Source organism: Blennius ocellaris (genome assembly GCF_963422515.1).
Source record: "Blennius ocellaris genome assembly, chromosome: 17".
NCBI lineage: Eukaryota > Metazoa > Chordata > Actinopteri > Blenniiformes > Blenniidae > Blennius > Blennius ocellaris.
In genome coordinates, this window is record NC_137666.1 from 1,416,433 (window position 1) to 1,434,895 (window position 18,463).

Here is an 18,463-nt window from a genome sequence, read left to right on the forward strand (position 1 = left end):
GCTGCGACGCCGGCGGAGCAGCAGGAGAAAGGAATATATATATATATTTATATCAATATATACGTACACAGCTGCAGCTCTACTCTGGTCTCCTCACATCTTTTGTAAAACGCTGGTTTGAGCTGCAGAACACAGGAAAGTCATTACTGGTGGAGGTGGAGGAGGAGGAACCAGCGCTCAGAGAGCACCTCTCCACCCTTTTTTTCTTTTTTTTAATCATCTCCACCTCATGGAGGGAAAGACTGCAGCACCGCTGGTATGTCCTAATTGGCTCTAAAGGAGGAAACCTCATTAAAAGAAGCCTGAACGTGGAGAAAGAAATGAAAGCACAAAGGAGACGTGGGATTTTTATGAAGAGCAGAAGGAAAAATGAAGAAAATGAAAAAAAATTAAATGAAAAAGCATCGGCTGCATGTTCACTTTAGATTTCTTGCGCTGGGTTTTGGTGTAAACAAGTCGTAGTTTGTCAGCATGAGTGTGTGTGTGTGTGTGTGTGTGTGTGTGTGTGTGTGTGTGTGTGTGTGTGTGTGTGTGTGTGTGTGTGTGTGTGTGTGTGTGAGAGAGGATTTAAATTTTTAATTTGCACAGCAGGACAATAATGAGCACAAGAAGAAACCGAGCAAAGCTTCAAGAAGAAAACTCCCAGGAGGCCGGAGCGTAAAGAACGCCTCAAAAACCACAAAAATAATAATAACAATAATAATAATAATAAAGAAAAGACAAGAAAAATAACATGAAGCCGGCAGCTGAATAAATCAGATTGGAAGAAACAAGTAATAATAAAAAAAAATTAAAAATGCAGCACATCTGTAAAGGAACCGTAGAAAATGTAATGAATGGAATTGAAAACATAAAAAAAAAAGAAAAAAAAAGAAAAAAGAAGAAACCGTAAGCGAAAAAGCAGCGAGTTTCACAAAATCTTTTAAAAAATTAAACTTTGTAAATCTGGTTGGTTTTTTTTCACGTTGAAACTCCAACTTTTTGCATAAAAAGAAAATTAAGTGTGTAAAAGCAGAAGAGTCGTCAGTCGTCACGCCCAGAATTGACTGCTAATCTTTTATTAATAGAAGAAACCATTAGGCCACCGGGTGGCGGCGTGCAGCCCGAGACAAAGCCTCAGATCAGATCAGACGCCTCCTCCTCCTCCTCCTCCTCCTCCTCCTCCTCCTCTTTGTTCCGCCTCTTAATTCGCCTCGCGCTCGTCGGCAGCGTCGTCGCCGTGAAGACACGTCGTCGTCAATACGAAGCACCGTTTAAATGTATTTCAAAGGGGAGAACACGCCTTTATTTGTTTGTTTTTTTAAGACAATAGAAGCAGAAATAAGTTTTTTCGGTCTCCAGAGACATTGAAGATTATAGAAACAAATTCTAGAATCTCGTTTTAGCGGCGCCGTTGATTCAGTTTCAGTCGACGTAAATAAAATCACAATCGCTCACGGTCTTCATTTAACCTGCACAGACTGACTTTCCCATTAAAAGCCCCAAACACCTTCAAAATAAAAGTCTTTGTTTTTCACAACTTAGAATCTGGACTTCAAAATGGATATTAAGTGTTTATCTAGGCTAGAGATGAGGTGGCTTTCAAAATAAAAGTCCCTGTTGATTCAAAAATGACTGCAAAACCCTCAAAAATTTATATTTAGGGATGAGCTCGATTAGAGTTTAGTTGGCTTTCAAAATAAAAGCCCTGACATTTTTCAAAATAGAAGTTAAAACCTTCAAAATTAATATTTTTTTCAATATTCAAACGGGACAGAGACCATAAATAAAATCACGAGTCCTTACAGTCGTCATGTTTCTTCTGTTTGGGTGTGAAATCGTGAAAACAAGTCAAATAACTCAGCATCACAGTTTTCCTGTTATTTCTAGTTTATCGCTTCCTTCTTCAGAAACGTCCGTCCGTCGTGGTGCAGCTAAATAACTATTAACTTGTTTAATGTGTACAGAACAAGAGCTACTCATTGCACAGTGATATCATTTCCCCCGAGACTCTTGAATTCTGTCATTTCTAAGACGTATTGACTTGAATATAAAAGAGCCTGAATACCTGCTGGATAATTCTGTTTCCTGAGGATCGACGGGTCTAAAGTTTCTGAATTTAAAGACACAAATGAAGCAGAAGAGCAAAACGGTGGCTTGTAAAGTGTCGCGTCAGAAATAGGACGCTATCTCAACGACTACCACATACCAAACTACTGCTTGTATCCCGAACCGTCGCCAAGACAACCACACTCACACACTGGAAATCAAAAAATAATATCAGTTAAACATCAATGGAAGAATCTGCTGTCTGACTATATAATTACGGAGTAACAAGTCAACACTCCCTGAATTTATGACAATAGAACCTTCAATTCTAAAACAAACTCATTCAATTTCTACAAAATGGATAATTTCACTTTTTTTTCTCTTTTGCTCCTTTCTATGTTTCTATACAAACTATTTCCTTTCTCCTCTGTTTCCTACATAAAACAGAACCAAGTCACACTTAGTATTTCATATACAAGCACACACACACACACACACACACACACACGCATTATGTAAATAGTATTTGAGGCAGCACTTGTTTGTATTATTATTGTATATAGAATGTATTGTTCATTTTCATACATCTTTGGAATTGTTTATTGTTTTGTATTGTTTATCGGCGCTACCTTGAATTAAAAAAAAAGTTTAAAAAAAAAGAAAGAAATATGACGCTAAAGAGATTAAAAAATATATAAATTAGAAACGGCCTCCTTAGGTTAAGTAATAAACTTTTATTAGGTCTTTTCTCACGACTTTTAGCCACATGAAGTCAGTTGTGATCAGATTAAATTCTCCGGGAACCCTGAAGTGCAACCGTCTCGCTCTGGAGGAGCGACGCCGGTTTATGAGTTCTGAGTACCTGCAGACATCCAGAGGAAAAATGAAATGAGAGAGAGAGGGAAGATAAGAAGTAGTGGAGGTGTGGCGGAGCAGCAGGACACCTTCAGGCTTCGGGCCGATTAGATGGAGGCTCCAGATTCCTGCAGGAGGACGAACAATCCCAGCCGCAGCCTTCGTGCGCTATAAATAGACTTTCATTATAAACGGCGAGATACGGCGTCCTGAAGACCGGCTGACGTGTAACACCAACTGTTGACTCTCGTTCTCCTTATACATCATCCAGACGCTTTAACCCTCTGAAACCGAACCTGCCGGGTGTTTTACGACGACGGAGCTTTTCTACAGTCACAACTATTTGAATAATTCTGGTATTGGGAGTCGTGGGGAACGTCAAAATGGCTTTTTTTTTATTGAATTATCGCAGCCTGAAAAGATGAAGATGTAAATCAGCGTTAATACAACTTCCCAGTATGTGTTGTATGAATCTACACCGAGGTGTGTTTAACCCTTTCAGGCCATCATATTGAGCCTCGCCTGTGAAATCTCTGCTTTTCTTAATTGTTTAGTTTGTTTGTGTTGCTTTAGGGGTAAAGTTGGATTCTTGTAGCTCAGCTTCACTGAAGGTCAGTCCAACAAAACCACTGGTTTATATTAGATGTGTCCTAATCTTCCATCTCCCCCTTGAAAGACGTTTTTTTTTTTTTATTATTATGTAAATTAAATATTTATTTATTTGAGCAACATTATCATGCACCTCCTTTATTCCCTCTAATCATGAAGCCGAGATTTGTCTGAAGTTTGCACACGGACACACACCCGCTGCTCAACGTTGATAACTTAATCTCTAAAAAGCTCCTTTTTTTGTTTGTTTTTTTATCTCCGTGGAGAAGTTTGCACTCTGTGTCGTTAAACGAGCTTCCCTGCGAGTAAACAAGCGTCAAACGAGACGGCGGGAGGAAAAGGCCGGGATGCAGGTTAAAAGTCCGCGGGCGGATCAGCCGACGCGGAACGGCAGAGAAACAAACACAGCCGAGTCCACGTTTTTATGCTCGGCAGCCAAAAGTGTGCAGAATCTAATTTGTTTTTTAAAAAAAACAGGCGACGATCCGTGGCCCCCGGAGCGCCTCGGGACGGAGCGCCGCATTCTCCCCCTCCCGATACAACACTGGCGGGATTTAGTCTCATATTTATGCCTGCAGACGTCAAATGATGAGAGTTTCCATGGCTTTACAGAGAAGCCGTACAAAAAAAGCATCTGCTCTGATGCAAGCAGAACGCCGTCGCCAGTTTTGTTTCATGACGTCAAAGTAAAGAGACTTTAAAAAAAGAAAAAAGAAATAAACGGAGTAAACAAACTCTTCGGACGGCCTGAAGCGTTCCGCATAATGGATTCGCAATGTTTTGCAATCCTCCCCCAAATAAAGTTGGCCTGAGTAGATATAGACAGAATCAACTCTGCAGTCACAACAAAGAAAACGACGCATCAACGTCTGTGCATCGCGTTTTTTTAATACTTTTATTATTTTTGGACGGTCGATTTTTCAGAAAAGACGGCCGACAAAACAGCAGCCTCTAAAATATGTGTACAATTGTGTCCTGGATTCATCTTTTTTTTCTCTCCAAAATATTGCGAATCGTCGGCTCGAGTCCACGACTCACAACTGACGAGCAACGTGATTGGTCAACTGACACCATGCGGTACAAACCTTTTGAGAGGTGGCCTCTGATTGGTTCGTTTGAGGAACCGATCAGCAGAATCCACACAGGCTAATTCGACGCACCTGTGAGCAATCTCGTTTCCAAAAGCATCACCGATGAAAAGAAACTATTACTTTAAATTAATTTAAAAAAACAATTAAGTAAAAAGGATGCATCAGCAAAAATGTCAAGGCGAAAAGGAAATATATTACAGTTAAAAAGCAAATTCTACATGTCACAATGTGGTATTTCGTCGTCCAGAATGCATTAGAATGAACCATTTATGGTCTAACTCTATGGATCTATCTTTCTTTTTTTAACGGACGGACACCCAAAACACAGATTCTCTGCCTTAAAACCATGACGTGCGTGGCCGCCATCTTGGATGAGGACTCGAGTGTTCCTACTGAGAAAGGCAGTTGTTACGCTTTTAAAAAGTCACTTCCCAATTCCTCTTCACACGATTCAGTTCGTTAAATTCAAACTTTAGTATGATTTTTGGCTTTTAAAGCCAGAATACTTCAGCAGAAAGTAATAATACTGAAGACACAGATTTTTGGGACGGACACCCAAAACACAAGATTCTCTGCCTTAAAACCATGACGTGCGTGGCTGCCATCTTGGATGAGGACTCGCGTGTTTCTACTGAGCCTTTACCCTTTTAAAAAGTCACTTCCCAATTCCTCTTCACACAGATTCAGTTTGTTAAATTCAAACTTTGGTATGATTTTTGGCTTTTAAAGCCAGAATACTTCAGCGGAAAGTAATAATACTCGTCGTGTCGGCGACTCGGATCACAAACACACCTGAGGACAAACAAAACAAACAAACAAACAAAATAAAACAACGACATGACGTCGTCTCTGTGTACACGCTGGGAACACGTTTCCCTCTGGACTCACATGGAACTTATATTCAAACAAATGTGACCTGCTATGTTAAAAAAAATGTTTTTAAAATACTGCAAATTGACACTACTGTGAACGTCGCCGTGGAAACGAGCACGGTGACCCGAACGCTAGAGTCAAAGGTTTCCATGGCAACTGTCAGGAGTTCCAGCTGTTAGTCACTGTATTAACCTCGGTTGAATGAAGCTGCACTTAAACAACGTTAAGAAGCCGGGATGAGTGAAATTTGTAGTTTCAACTCGTCTCTCGTTTGAACATATTTGAAGCTCTTAAAGTGAAAATCGGCACAGAAAGTGAGTAACGGTCCCCATCTGGACGACGAGCTCCATGTTTTCTGACCACTTTTTAAAAAGCGGCTCAGCTGGAATCGGCACAAAATACTTCAAATATCACCACATAAACCTTTTTGGGTTTTTTTTAAACCTTCTATTCTGTTAAGCCACAGCTGAAGCTTCTAACAGCCACTGTCTGCTCAAATGACGACGGATTAAAGAGAGTGAAACTGCGTTTTACCGACAGGTCATTCACCAAATATGGGTAAACTCGGCTAACGGGGGCGGGGGGGGGGGGGGGGATCAGACTGAGGCGGGTGACTTGAGTCACTTATTCCCCTTTATTGAAACTCCAGTGACCAGGAGGTTCACGTTTATACGCTTATTCCTGTAATGACTCGCTTACTGCGTTCCGCCTGTCCGGCCAAAAATGTCCTGGGGTGGGAGGGGGGGTTTGGGGGGGGGGGGGGGGGGGGGGGGTTGTACGGAAACGCCCAGCAGGTCGTATGACTCAGCCACCCAGGAGCGCCGGGATGCCAGACGTGGCGCGGCAGCTTTTCCTAATTACTACAATATGCTAAACCTCCTTAAGCTCCCCTCCCGGGCCGCAAGGAACCTGACCTACATTTCTCCTCCGATTCAGAGAAAGTTCTTTTAAGCCTCCGTAAGAAAGGAAGGAAGGAATGGTGGGGGGGGGGGGGGGGGGAGAGCAACTGGCTGCTGCTGCAAGAGACGAGTCCAGATTTGGTCTGTTGACTGGAACCGGCGAGAGACGAGAGAGACGGCAGAGCGTGAAGGAAAATATTAGACGTCCCCGCAGATTCATTATCACAACGTGTCGTCAGGTTTGTCGAGCTGCTGAGGCGACATCGGGTTCAGTGGGACCGTCTGGGCGGGCCAACGCCGCCGAATAGTTTCTGAACGCTCGCGATCTCGACTTGGTCGCTTTTAGACATTACAGCTCGGCAAAGATCGAGAAATTTCGGGGGGGAAAAAAACTGTGAAAATGTAGAATTGCAATAGCGCAGCGTACATTTTCAATGTCTACTTAAAGGTTATTTGTAATGGGGGGGAATTCATTTAGTTATTTAAAAGGTCAAGTCAAGGTCAAGGTCAATGTAAAAAAAGACCTGCACACAACTCAGGATATAACTTAATTTAACTTGCTCTAAATACCACCGCCGATATTTTACAGCTCCACAAGTAATGTAATCTTGACGGCAAGGCTCTGGTCGGTAAATGTTTAATATGTGTAATATTTCCGCTATAATTTCTAAAAGCGACCAAGTTGAAAAGGTTATGTATTTTCAGAAAATATATGGTCGCCCTTGTCGAAAATAGACGAGTTCAAATAGATTTTCTTTCAATAGAAGTTCATATAAAGTAAGTAAGTACCACTTATTGGGGGATAAAAAACTTTCCGACGTGTCCATCAAGAACATCGGTCACCAAACTTTCACCTCCGTTCTGAAATCTGCTTGTGAACGACAGCGCCCCCCAGAGGACAGCAGATGTGCGCTACAGTCGTCGTAGACAGTGTCAGTGCGAGCAGACCGAATAATAAAAACAAACAATAACAAACGGAGAATCCCAGAGTGACTGAGGGACGTCGTACATTTACCACGACATCGTCTGCATAAGTGGAGACACGATTCCTATGACGCTAGTTGAGCCTCTACGACGTCGTACTGCTCTCTACATGCGTGCGTTGGTTGTATGACTCAAAACACAGCGCCACCTAGTGGGCGGGACTCAAACTCCGTCGGTTTCAGTCGTTCAATTTTACCCAGATCAGCATGATGATACCGCCACCATGCTTTTATTATTTCAGCCCCGACGTGGTACAAAGTTTACGAGATCCTGTCTTTACTTGTTAGAAGACATTTGTAATAGAATATTGTCATATATTTTGCAAATTTGCGATAAAATCTTGTATTTTCCACTCGAATTCTGTAAAAATGTGCTTATAAGGTGTTTTGGACAAGTAAAATTGTGCGCTTGTTATATATTTCGATATGATTTAAACAGAGTAAAAATAAAAGTGACACACACACACACACACACACACACACACACACACACACACACACACACACACACACACACACACACACACACACACACACACACACACACACACACACACACAGGATATTTGACCGCAGTGAGAACCAATAACGCAGCCCGGTGGAGGAAATCACATTTTCTACACATCAAAAATAATCAACACGAGAGTAAAGGAACAAATCAAGACGTCAGAAAATCAATGGGAAGGAAACACACTGAGGAAGAACCCAGGAATGATGATGATGATAATGATGATGATGAAGACGATGACAACACCATCAAGTGCCAGATGTAAATATACAATACACAACTACTATTATTCGTGTGCATAATAATACATGTATTCTTTATTTGTACATTTATATATGGTAACTTTTTTTTAATCACTTGCAAATATAAACTGTCAAAATGATTCAATAAATGTAATATATATATATATAAAATGGAACTAATCTTTTATCTCCAAATCTCATTCTACGTTTATTTAAGTATTATATTAAAAATGTATTTATCCAAAGGTTTAACTGAATCATTTACAAATGTCCTCAGTATATTTTGTGCTGCTTTACGTTAGATAAAGTAGTGATAAAGATTAAGTTAGTTAAATAGAAAACAACAGTAACTGTAATCCTGCCGGTTGATCATAAAGCTGCTGCATCGCCGGGATTTCACATCATTTCAGCCGGTGGGAATCCTCCTTTTTTTTTTTTTTTCATTTCCTGTGCATTCATGTGACGAAACGAGATTAAATTTCACTTTCACTTTAAATGTTTGCTCTCATGCCCAGAACGAAGCCAGACGAGTAACAGCTTTGAACAGTTATAAATGTTCTTGTCGCACGTTAATCTGGACCACAAAGGAACCCGGGGACATTTTATTCAGACACAGTTGATGACAAAGCACACCGAGCCCCACAAATAGAACATTTCCTTTTAGCCTTTTCAAATAATCTCATCAACATCTGGCAACGAGTTTTGACACGTTTCCTACTCTCTCTCTCTCTTTCTCCGTCTTTTCACCACCTCGCTCGTTTTTCAACGATTCCGGCCGCATTTTGGAAACAAGGTCGCCTCCAGACAATCACAGGTAAAGATAAAAACAAACAGTTTCACACGAGCGAGAGTTGAATTGATCTATTAGTGGATTTGGGTTAAACAAACCAGGCGGGACTGAAAGGAGCGTCGTCACGGTTACATAAGGAGCGCTGCAAAAGCAATGAGTCGTGGTTCCGGCTGCTTATCGTCATTATTATTGTGACCTGACCTTTAGCGCCGGTGACACGCTTAATTTAAAGTCCAGCTGCGATCGTCTTGACGCCAGGTTGAGGGAAGTTAAGTGAGTAGTAGTAGATAGAAGTAGTAGCGAGGAAGAAGTAGTGAGGAGGAAGAAGTAGCAAGGAGGAAGTAGTGAGGAAGAAGTAGTGAGGAGGAAGTAGTGAGGAAGAAGTAGCGAGGAGGAAGTAGTGAGGAAGAAGTAGCGAGGAGGAAGAAGTAGCGAGAAGGAAGTAGCGAGGAGGAAGTAGCGAGGAAGAAGTAGTGAGGAAGAAGTAGCGAGGAGGAAGTAGCGAGGAAGAAGTAGTGAGGAAGAAGTAGCGAGGAGGAAGTAGTGAGGAAGAAGTAGCGAGGAAGAAGTAACGAGGAGGAAGTAGCGAGGAAGAAGAAGTAGCGAGAAGGAAGTAGCGAGGAGGAAGTAGCGAGGAGGAAGTAGCGAGGAAGAAGTAGTGAGGAAGAAGAAGTAGCAAGGAGGAAGTAGTGAGGAAGAAGTAGTGAGGAGGAAGTAGTGAGGAAGAAGTAGTGAGGAGGAAGTAGTGAGGAAGAAGTAGGGAGGAAGAAGTAGCGAGGAAGACGTTGCGAGGAAGAAGAAGTAGCGAGAAGGAAGTAGCGAGGAGGAAGTAGCGAGGAGGAAGAAGTAGCGAGGAGGAAGTAGCGAGGAGGAAGCAGAGAGGAGGAAGCAGAGAGGAAGAAGAAGTAGCGAGGAGGAAGTAGCGAGGAGGAAGAAGTAGCGAGGAGGAAGCAGAGAGGAGGAAGCAGAGAGGAGGAAGTAGCGAGGAGGAAGAAGTAGCGAGGAGGAAGTAGCGAGGAGGAAGTAGCGAGGAAGAAGAAGTAGCGAGAAGGAAGTAGCGAGGAGGAAGTAGCGAGGAGGAAGAAGTAGCGAGGAGGAAGTAGCGAGGAGGAAGCAGAGAGGAGGAAGCAGAGAGGAAGAAGAAGTAGCGAGGAGGAAGTAGCGAGGAGGAAGAAGTAGCGAGGAGGAAGTAGCGAGGAGGAGGAAGTAGCGAGGAGGAAGTAGCGAGGAAGAAGAAGTAGCGAGGAGGAAGTAGCGAGGAGGAAGAAGTAGCGAGGAGGAAGTAGCGAGGAGGAAGTAGCGAGGAAGAAGAAGTAGCGAGGAGGAAGTAGCGAGGAGGAAGAAGTAGCGAGGAGGAAGTAGCGAGGAGGAAGTAGCGAGGAGGAAGTAGCGAGGAAGAAGTAGCGAGGAGGAAGTAGCGAGGAGGAAGAAGTAGCGAGGAGGAAGTAGCGAGGAGGAAGTAGCGAGGAGGAAGTAGCGAGGAGGAAGTGTGTTCATTATATCCTCTGTGGGATCGACGGTGACGTTACACTCTTAGTCTTTTCCTTCCCGTTTCAACGTGAACGACTTCCTGTGCAGACTGACGTGTCGCTCTGCTGAACACAGACGACACTGATCCGACCAACACGGGTTCCTGAGCAGCCGATCGTGTCTGTAGGGGAGAAATATTGTGATAATGTACAAAAAAAAAAAAAAAAAAAGCATGCAGTGAGGCGTGAGGGAAGTCAGCTGGAGGCCGAGCGGATCGACCTGCAGTCACAGAGCATCTCCAGTGTGTGTGTGTGTGTGTGTGTGTGTGTGTGTGTGTGTGTGTGTGTGTGTGTGTGTGTGTGTGTGTGTGTGTGTGTGTGTGCTGAGCAAGGAGGCGACTGCCCTTTCTCTTCCCGGCCCGTCCGTCCTCCAGGAACGAGCTGCATCAGCAGCACCGGGGTAGAGGGCGACAGGGAGGGCGGGGTCTTACATAACAAAAACCCCTTAACGTTGGAAAAAAAAACATGGCAGCAGATTCGCTTGAGGAAAAACAAGACGGACACGACCTGGTCTGTGGTTTCGTGCACGTCGACGTCTCACAACGGGATTTCAGGGAAAAGGAAAAAAACAACAAAAAAAAAAACATTAATCGACGGCTTATAAAGTCGTTTCAGCGGCGAAAATTCACCGTCTGGCGCATTTTTTTGTAAATAACGCAACTCGTCCATCTTCCACACCGCTGGGTCCGGTGTGAGGTTGCGGCTGGCTGACGTCAACACACACACACACACACACACACACACACACACACACACACACACACACACCATCGACCGACAAGAAACTGCACATTTTTGCATTTCCAATTCCAGTAAAAATTCCACTTCCAGGTGCCAACATTTGGAAAATGATGCAGAAAACACTGCAGTTTGCCTGCCAGGCCACTAGTTGGTGCTGTCGTTCAGCAACTGTACAATCTAACAGGCCCTTATCTTACTAGTGGCCCTTCTTACATCACCTCCTCCACATGGAAGAGCTATACCCCCCCCACCTCCCCCCCCAGGGGTATTCTTGTCCAGCACTTTGGAACCCGCCCCCGGTTCAAAGCATCCCTGCGCCTCGTCTTCTTCACGCTCACAAACGTTGGTACAGAGCGGGACGGCGAGGGCAAACAAAGGGAACGGCATGAAAGACAATGGGGGGATTTAACGGCCCCTCGCCCGTCCCACTCTAAATTCCCGCGGTGCGACCGTCCCGGGCGGCCGGGGGCACAAAGGGCCGAGTGTCTCCCCGCGACTCAAAGCGACGTCTCAGCAGTCTCGCCTCCGACGGGCCCAAATATGACGGCCTACTGGCTCCAGCTGCTCGCGCCGGGGCTCCGTTCAATCCCGGCTCTGTCTCCCGGGATGGCCCCGTCGCCGGCGGCGCCCGGCCTCACGCCCCGTGGGCCGACGGGCAGAAATGCAACCGGAGCGCACTTGAGGAATGCCGGACCGCGGAGCTTTTCACGCAGCGGCGCAGACGTCAGCTCTTTGGAACATGATGTCCCGTTTCTGTGGAAACGGGACATCATGTTCCAAAGCGCTGTCCCGAAGACGTCCCGGAAGTAGCGAGGAGGAAGTAGTGAGGAAGAAGTAGTGAAGAGGAAGTAGTGAGGAGGAAGTAGCGAGGAAGAAGTAGCGAGGAGGAAGTAGCGAGGAAGAAGTAGCGAGGAGGAAGTAGCGAGGAAGAAGTAGCGAAGAGGAAGTAGCGAGGAAGAAGTAGCGAGGAGGAAGTAGCGAGGAAGAAGTAGCGAAGAGGAAGTAGCAAGGAAGAAGTAGCGAGGAGGAAGTAGCGAGGAGGAAGTAGCGAGGAGGAAGTAGCGAGGAGGAAGTAGTGAGGAAGAAGTAGCGAGGAAGAAGTAGCGAGGAGGAAGTAGCGAGGAGGAAGTAGCGAGGAGGAAGTAGCGAAGAGGAAGTAGCAAGGAAGAAGTAACGAGGAGGAAGTAGCGAGGAAGAAGTAGCGAGGAGGAAGTAGCGAGGAGGAAGTAGCGAAGAGGAAGTAGCAAGGAAGAAGTAACGAGGAGGAAGTAGCGAGGAAGAAGTAGCGAGGAGGAAGTAGTGAGGAAGAAGTAGCGAGGAAGAAGTAGCGAGGAGGAAGTAGCGAGGAGGAAGTAGCGAGGAGGAAGTAGCGAGGAGGAAGTAGCGAGGAGGAAGTAGCGAGGAGGAAGTAGCGAAGAGGAAGTAGCAAGGAAGAAGTAACGAGGAGGAAGTAGCGAGGAAGAAGTAGCGAGGAGGAAGTAGCGAGGAAGAAGTAGCGAGGAGGAAGTAGCGAGGAGGAAGTAGCGAAGAGGAAGTAGCAAGGAAGAAGTAACGAGGAGGAAGTAGCGAGGAAGAAGTAGCGAGGAGGAAGTAGCGAGGAAGACTCATGGATATCTGGTCTGAAAACTACTTTCTGGCTCCCATTAGCCATGAGCTAACTAGCCTAGCCACCACGGGCTAAAGCAGCAGGACTTTCAGTCTGGACCAATCAAATGAGCCGTGTTTCTTTTCTCCCTTCTCTCTAGTTTGTTTCGGGGCGACAGCGCCCCCAAGTGAGCAGCCAGTGTAACTGCGTGACGATTTCCAGGCAGTTTGATGAGATTTTTAAAAGTTCAACCAAACTAAATGAAGGTGTGAAAATCCCCCCTCCCCCCACCTCCTCCACCTCCTTCCTCCCCATGAGAACCGAGTCCCACTTCAATTTAAATTTAACATCTGGATTTTTACAAGCAATTATCAGTCCATAGCAGGACGATTATCAAGTGTGTCGGCGACGTGAGCTTGGCGCTGAGGCAGCACTTCTGTAATCCTGGCGGCCTCGGAGACCTGGGCGCCATGGCGACCAGGACTGATGGAAGCATGAAGGAAGGAGAGAAGTGATGACGCTTCAAAGTAAAAGCCCGCCGAGCCCCGGGTGACGTAGTCAGGCAGCGGGATCAGCGTGTGTGTGCAGGATCGTAAATTTAACATTTTCAGAATTAGACGTCTTTGCTTATTGTCGAACTCCCTTCGGTTTGACTTTTCGGTAAGTTTTGAAGTGTAAACAACTTCCTTCTCTCGTACTCTGCGCTGCTACACACATACGTTCATGTAACACGATGCTCTCGTCAACTTGTGTGAAGCTTTACAGGAATTAAATAAAAAAGGACGTAAATGAACGAAACGCTTCGAACCCGAAGCGTAAATTTGAGTCTTTTTGCCTCTAGATGTTGCTATTTTCCGTTCAAAATCTCTTTAGATCAAAGTAAAACTTCAAAGATTTTATTATGTCATTCCTACAAAACAATTCACACGTTTGTCTGTGACTTCATGATATATTTACCAACTTTTAACACGTTATTGGTCGTTAATCTCCTGTGTTTAATAGTTACCGCCACCAGAGAAGGTTACGTGTTCATCTACACGTGTTTATTTATTTATTTATTGGTTTGTATGTAAGGATTTTACCAACTTTTCACAAAAAATAAATAAATACTCACCCAAATTGCGTGAAATTTCCAGGACTGATTTATTATCACCCAACGACCGATCGGTTAGATTTGGGGACGGTTTCCGAATGAATCCCCCGCAAAAAAACTGCGATAATTTTTTTTTATAATCAAAGCGGATGAGAGAGGCACCTCGAGGAGGTCAGCGTCTGTTGCCATGGAGACGCTCAGTGCTTCACACGGTGACGGAGCTACCCGACAGGCCGGTTAGCGTCGATGTGAGCCGGCGCTGACGGACGGGTGGTCGATGAGGAGCTTCTAGAAAAACGGCTCTACGTGACACTCGGCTCTTCAGAATCCACGTTAACTGAAGCAGCTGATGGAAACACGAGGTCCGAGACTTTTTTTTTTTTCTCCCTTAAACGTCGACTCTGCCGAATAACATGGCGGCTCTTCTGTCTCCCGCCGATGAATTAGTCTCATTTCAGCTAAAAGCCCTGCGACGTTAATGCCCACTGAAGGTATTACGTTAAGAGGATAGGAGGAGAGGCAGGAAATAAAAAAAACACAACACTCTCCCCACATATTCTCATAATAATTACTGCATTTTTTCTCCTCCTCCTCCTGCTGCTGCTCAGCTGCAGGATTCCAGCCAAGGCTGAAGCACAAAGTGTGTTCAGGGACGAACATCGAAACACAAATCACTTCTGCAAACCTCGTCCAGCGACGGTCTAGACTCAAACTAAATAGAACCGCAGGGAGAGTTTGATCAGGAGAGTGGATCTGTGCAACGTTTGATAAAAACTCTTCCTCTTCGAGCAGAAAGAGGAGGAGGAGAAAGAGGAAGAGGAAGAGGAGGTGGAAGAGGAAGAGGAGGAGGAAGAGGAAGCAGAAGAGGAAGAGGAGGAAGCGGAAGAGGAGGAGGAGGAGGAAGTGGAGGAGGAGGAGGAAGAGGAGGAAGAGGAAGAGGAGGAGGAAGTGGAGGAGAAAGAGGAGGAGGAGGAGGAAGAGGAGGAAGAGGAAGAGGAGGAGGAAGTGGAGGAGGAGGAAGCGGAAGAGTAGGAGGAGGAGGAAGAGGAAGAGGAAGAGGAGGAAGTGGAGGAGGAGGAGGGAGAGGAAGAAAGGAAGAAGAGGAGGAGGGAGAGGAAGAAAGGAAGAAGAGGAAGAGGAGGAGGAAGAAGAGGAAGAAGAGGAAGAGGAGGAGGGAGAGGAGGAAGAGGAAGAGGAGGAGGAAGAGGAGAAAGAGGAAGAGGAAGAGGAAGAGGAGGAAACAGAAGAGGAAGAGGAGGAAGCGGAAGAGTAGGAGGAGGAAGAGGAGGAGGAGGAAGAGGAAAAGGAGGAGGAGGAGGGAGAGGAAGAAAGGAAGAAGAGGAAGAGGAGGAGGAGGAGGAGGAAGAGGAGGAAGAAGAGGAAGAGGAGGAAGAAGAGGAGGGTGTTCTTCATGGCCACCCTCCGTCACTCAGACACGTTTGTGCAGTAAATCAAGAAGACGAGGTTCATAATCGCCTTCATTATTTATTCATCTGCTCATCTGCGACAGCAGCAATGAACGTATTAATGAAAGACGGGGGAATGGGGAATGGGGGGGGGGGGGGTTTGGGGGGGGGGGGACGTCCCCGTGTGGGTTCAAACAGGGACACGGGGAAACAAGAGCGCCGAGTTCCAGCTACCTGGGAATTACCAGATCATAAAGCTTCACTGTAAGATTACTGCAGCTGTAATAATTCTCTGTTTGGAGGTTTTTAGACGATCGATAAGGACATTGGTCGTCAAAATTTTAAAAAACTAACTTTGAGGCCTTTGAGAAGCACGTTTGACCTCGTCCAACCTGCATGTGTGAATCTACGTGACAGAAGGTGTTAAAGCCTCTAATGAGCCAAACGTCCATCAATCATTTTATCTCCTGCAATTTAAAAACCAAACTCATCATGTTAAAAGTGAAGAATCAAATCCAGATGTCAGGCCGGGGCGGCTTCTAAATGAAAGAATACATGAAAAAAAGTGGAAAAAGAAAAATACATTTATCACGCATCTCATATTTTTGTTGCTTTGGCATAAAAAAAAAAGGGTTTGCTGGAATGAGTTTATATAGGAGAACCAGACGGAGAAAGGAGAGTCTCTATTCTCTGAACTTTCGCTTCAGTTGACACTGGAGAAACGCACCAGCCTCCACCTGCACATATAGAACAACATGCAAACTCCCACAGGAGCAGGGTGAAGCAGGAGCTCCAACCACTGCTCGTCAACTGAGGAAGAAGAAGAAAAAACCCGCACGCGCACAGGGAGAACGTGCAAACTGCACCTTGAAAGATTTCCCTGAAGCCTGGAGTCAAACCACTGCACCACCTTGCACCACCCTGCACCACCCTGCACCACCTTGCACCACCCTGCAGCCCTGACCTCTGACGGACGATCTGCTGAGGTGGAAGCTGCAGGAAGCTGCAGGGCCCCGCGTCGGTGCGCCGCTGCAGGGGCACCCTGCTGGCATGTCGACACGGCCTGATGGTGCAGCGGTACCGGAGTGCACCGCACCGCACCGCACCGCACCGCACCGCCTGCACCGCACCGCAGCGACACCGCAAAGTTTACCGGGACGCAGCGCCGCGCGCGCAGCCGCTCACCTCGGGACGCAGTTCGGGGACGAGCCGTCGACCTCCCAGGTGGCGAACAGGTTCATGGGGACCGGCCTGTTGAGCGCCCCGCTGCCGGGGAAGCTCAGCCGGCCGCTTCTCTCCGCCATGGCCCCGGACCTCCGCTGCTGCTGCTGCTGCTGAGGAGGGTGATGCGGGTACGGGTGCGGGTGCGGGTGCGGGTGGGACCGTCCGGACACCGAGCTGCTGCGGCTCTGGGACACCGGAGCACCGGAGCGGCTGCGACGCGCTCACGGCAGTGCGACGCGGACGCGGACGCCGCAGGACGAGCTCATGGTTCCGGCCGCGCGGGTCGCTGCTCTGGCCTCTGGACCGGGGAGGGACTGCAGCGGAGCGGAGCGGCAAGCTCGGAGCGCCGAGCCGAGCCGAGCCGAGCCGTGCGTGTTGTGCCTACCACGCTGCTCCTGTACTGTATGGCGGCCGACTAGTGCCACACAGCGACACTCGGCGACCGGAGCGGGAGCTTCAACCGGCGGCACGCGGACCCGCCCCGGTCAATATGACAGTTAACATGGATTCAAAATAAGATTAATTAAACCCTCAGAGAGAAAACAATAAAAAAAATATATATACCTGGAGATTAAAAATACCCGCCACATGGTGGATCTGAGAAAATTCCAAGTGAATAAGTAATGACAATAGTTTCACCACCTGGACTTACAAAAGCCTCATATATTGAACTTGTAATGTCACTAAAAATGCAAGAAGAATATATGTTGATTCAACTTTACAACTATTGAGCTTGAGGAAACAGGAAGAGATGCAGATGTTACCAAATATGGGCAGTTTCCTGTTGAGCTCTTCAGGTAAAACTGCTGCCACCAGACCTTCATGACCAGTTTAAAACCTTTTAAATATGACTTAAGTATGAACTTCAACATAAGCATTTAAATAAAGTCTAACTGTAGGGCGTCACTGTTGATTTAACTGATTAATCATATTTATCACCTATACATAAAGTTTTACAATAAAAAAAACACTAAACTGACAAACTGAACAGAATAAATATGAACGATGAAGTGGGACACAATGAGTCATAACAGCCTTAAAACCTTTTCTCCTCCTCGTGTAAATAAAAATCGAAAAATCTTAAGTAACATGCACATTTTTACGATAACAAACGTTGGCATCTGCAAATTACAGTATTTTAAAAATGCTGTGGCACTATTTTTCCTCCATACTGTTGTGACTTTAAGCAGAAGGACACTGGCCTCAGTGGCACTAATCAGCCTCCATACAGGAAACATGAAGTAATGAAGGTTTTATAGTCACTACCAGACAAATACTTATTGTAACTGGGTTATTAATGTCAAATCGTTAAATTCTCACAGTGATATTCACGTTCTGGGAATCTTGCGTGTTGTTTTTTGGTGAATTACAGCCTTTAAAATGCACCCGTGTGAGAATAGAAACAAAGTTTTCACTCTTTGCTGCAGACATTCGATAACGTAATTTTAAATATGTGGCATGGAAATATGAAAACGTCAAGATGAGTTGTTGATTTGAGTTTATCTTTAAGGTGTTCTTCCTTAATTGGTGTTGCTGTTATTTTTTTTCTCTTGAACTCTCTTGAATTAATTAACAATCAAGCGTGTGGATTAATAAAAACATTAGATTTGTACAACAAACACGACATTGTTCACTTTCACAGTTTCTCTTGAGATGAGTATATGCTGCCCCCTAGAGGAGATTCCGCTCAACTGCATCTCAATATGTTTAAAATCAAAACATTGTTGTTTTTTTTTCACCTTCAGACGTGATCGTATAAAAAAAAAAGAGGCCGGCGACCAGGCTTTGTTTCCGGGGGACATTATTTTCTGACGGAACCAAAACCTTGGCCGGCCGAGCACAAACATACGTTATTTAACATAAAATCGTGAGAATTTGAAGACGGTGACAAACTTTGCGTCATCCTGAAAACACGTAGTGACATTATTCACAATCATTTAGCAGCAGTGGGGTTTTTTTTCGTTCTTACGTTTCATTACATTTCCGGAAATCAGAATGGTCCGTCCG

At 45.5% G+C, this 18,463-nt stretch overlaps 1 protein-coding gene across 5 annotated transcripts in view; it reads right to left on the minus strand.

The window, feature by feature from the left end:
• Positions 1-16,846, minus strand: part of pacs2 (phosphofurin acidic cluster sorting protein 2) — a 52,901-nt gene extending 36,055 nt beyond the window's left edge. For all 5 annotated transcript variants that reach the window (XM_080513027.1, XM_080513029.1, XM_080513026.1 and 2 more), the window contains exon 1: positions 16,418-16,846. In XM_080513027.1, coding sequence (XP_080369153.1) covers positions 16,418-16,536 — 119 coding nt within the window. In that variant the 5' untranslated portion in view covers positions 16,537-16,846. The remainder of the gene's footprint in view (positions 1-16,417) is intronic.
• Positions 16,847-18,463: the final 1,617 nt, after the last annotated feature.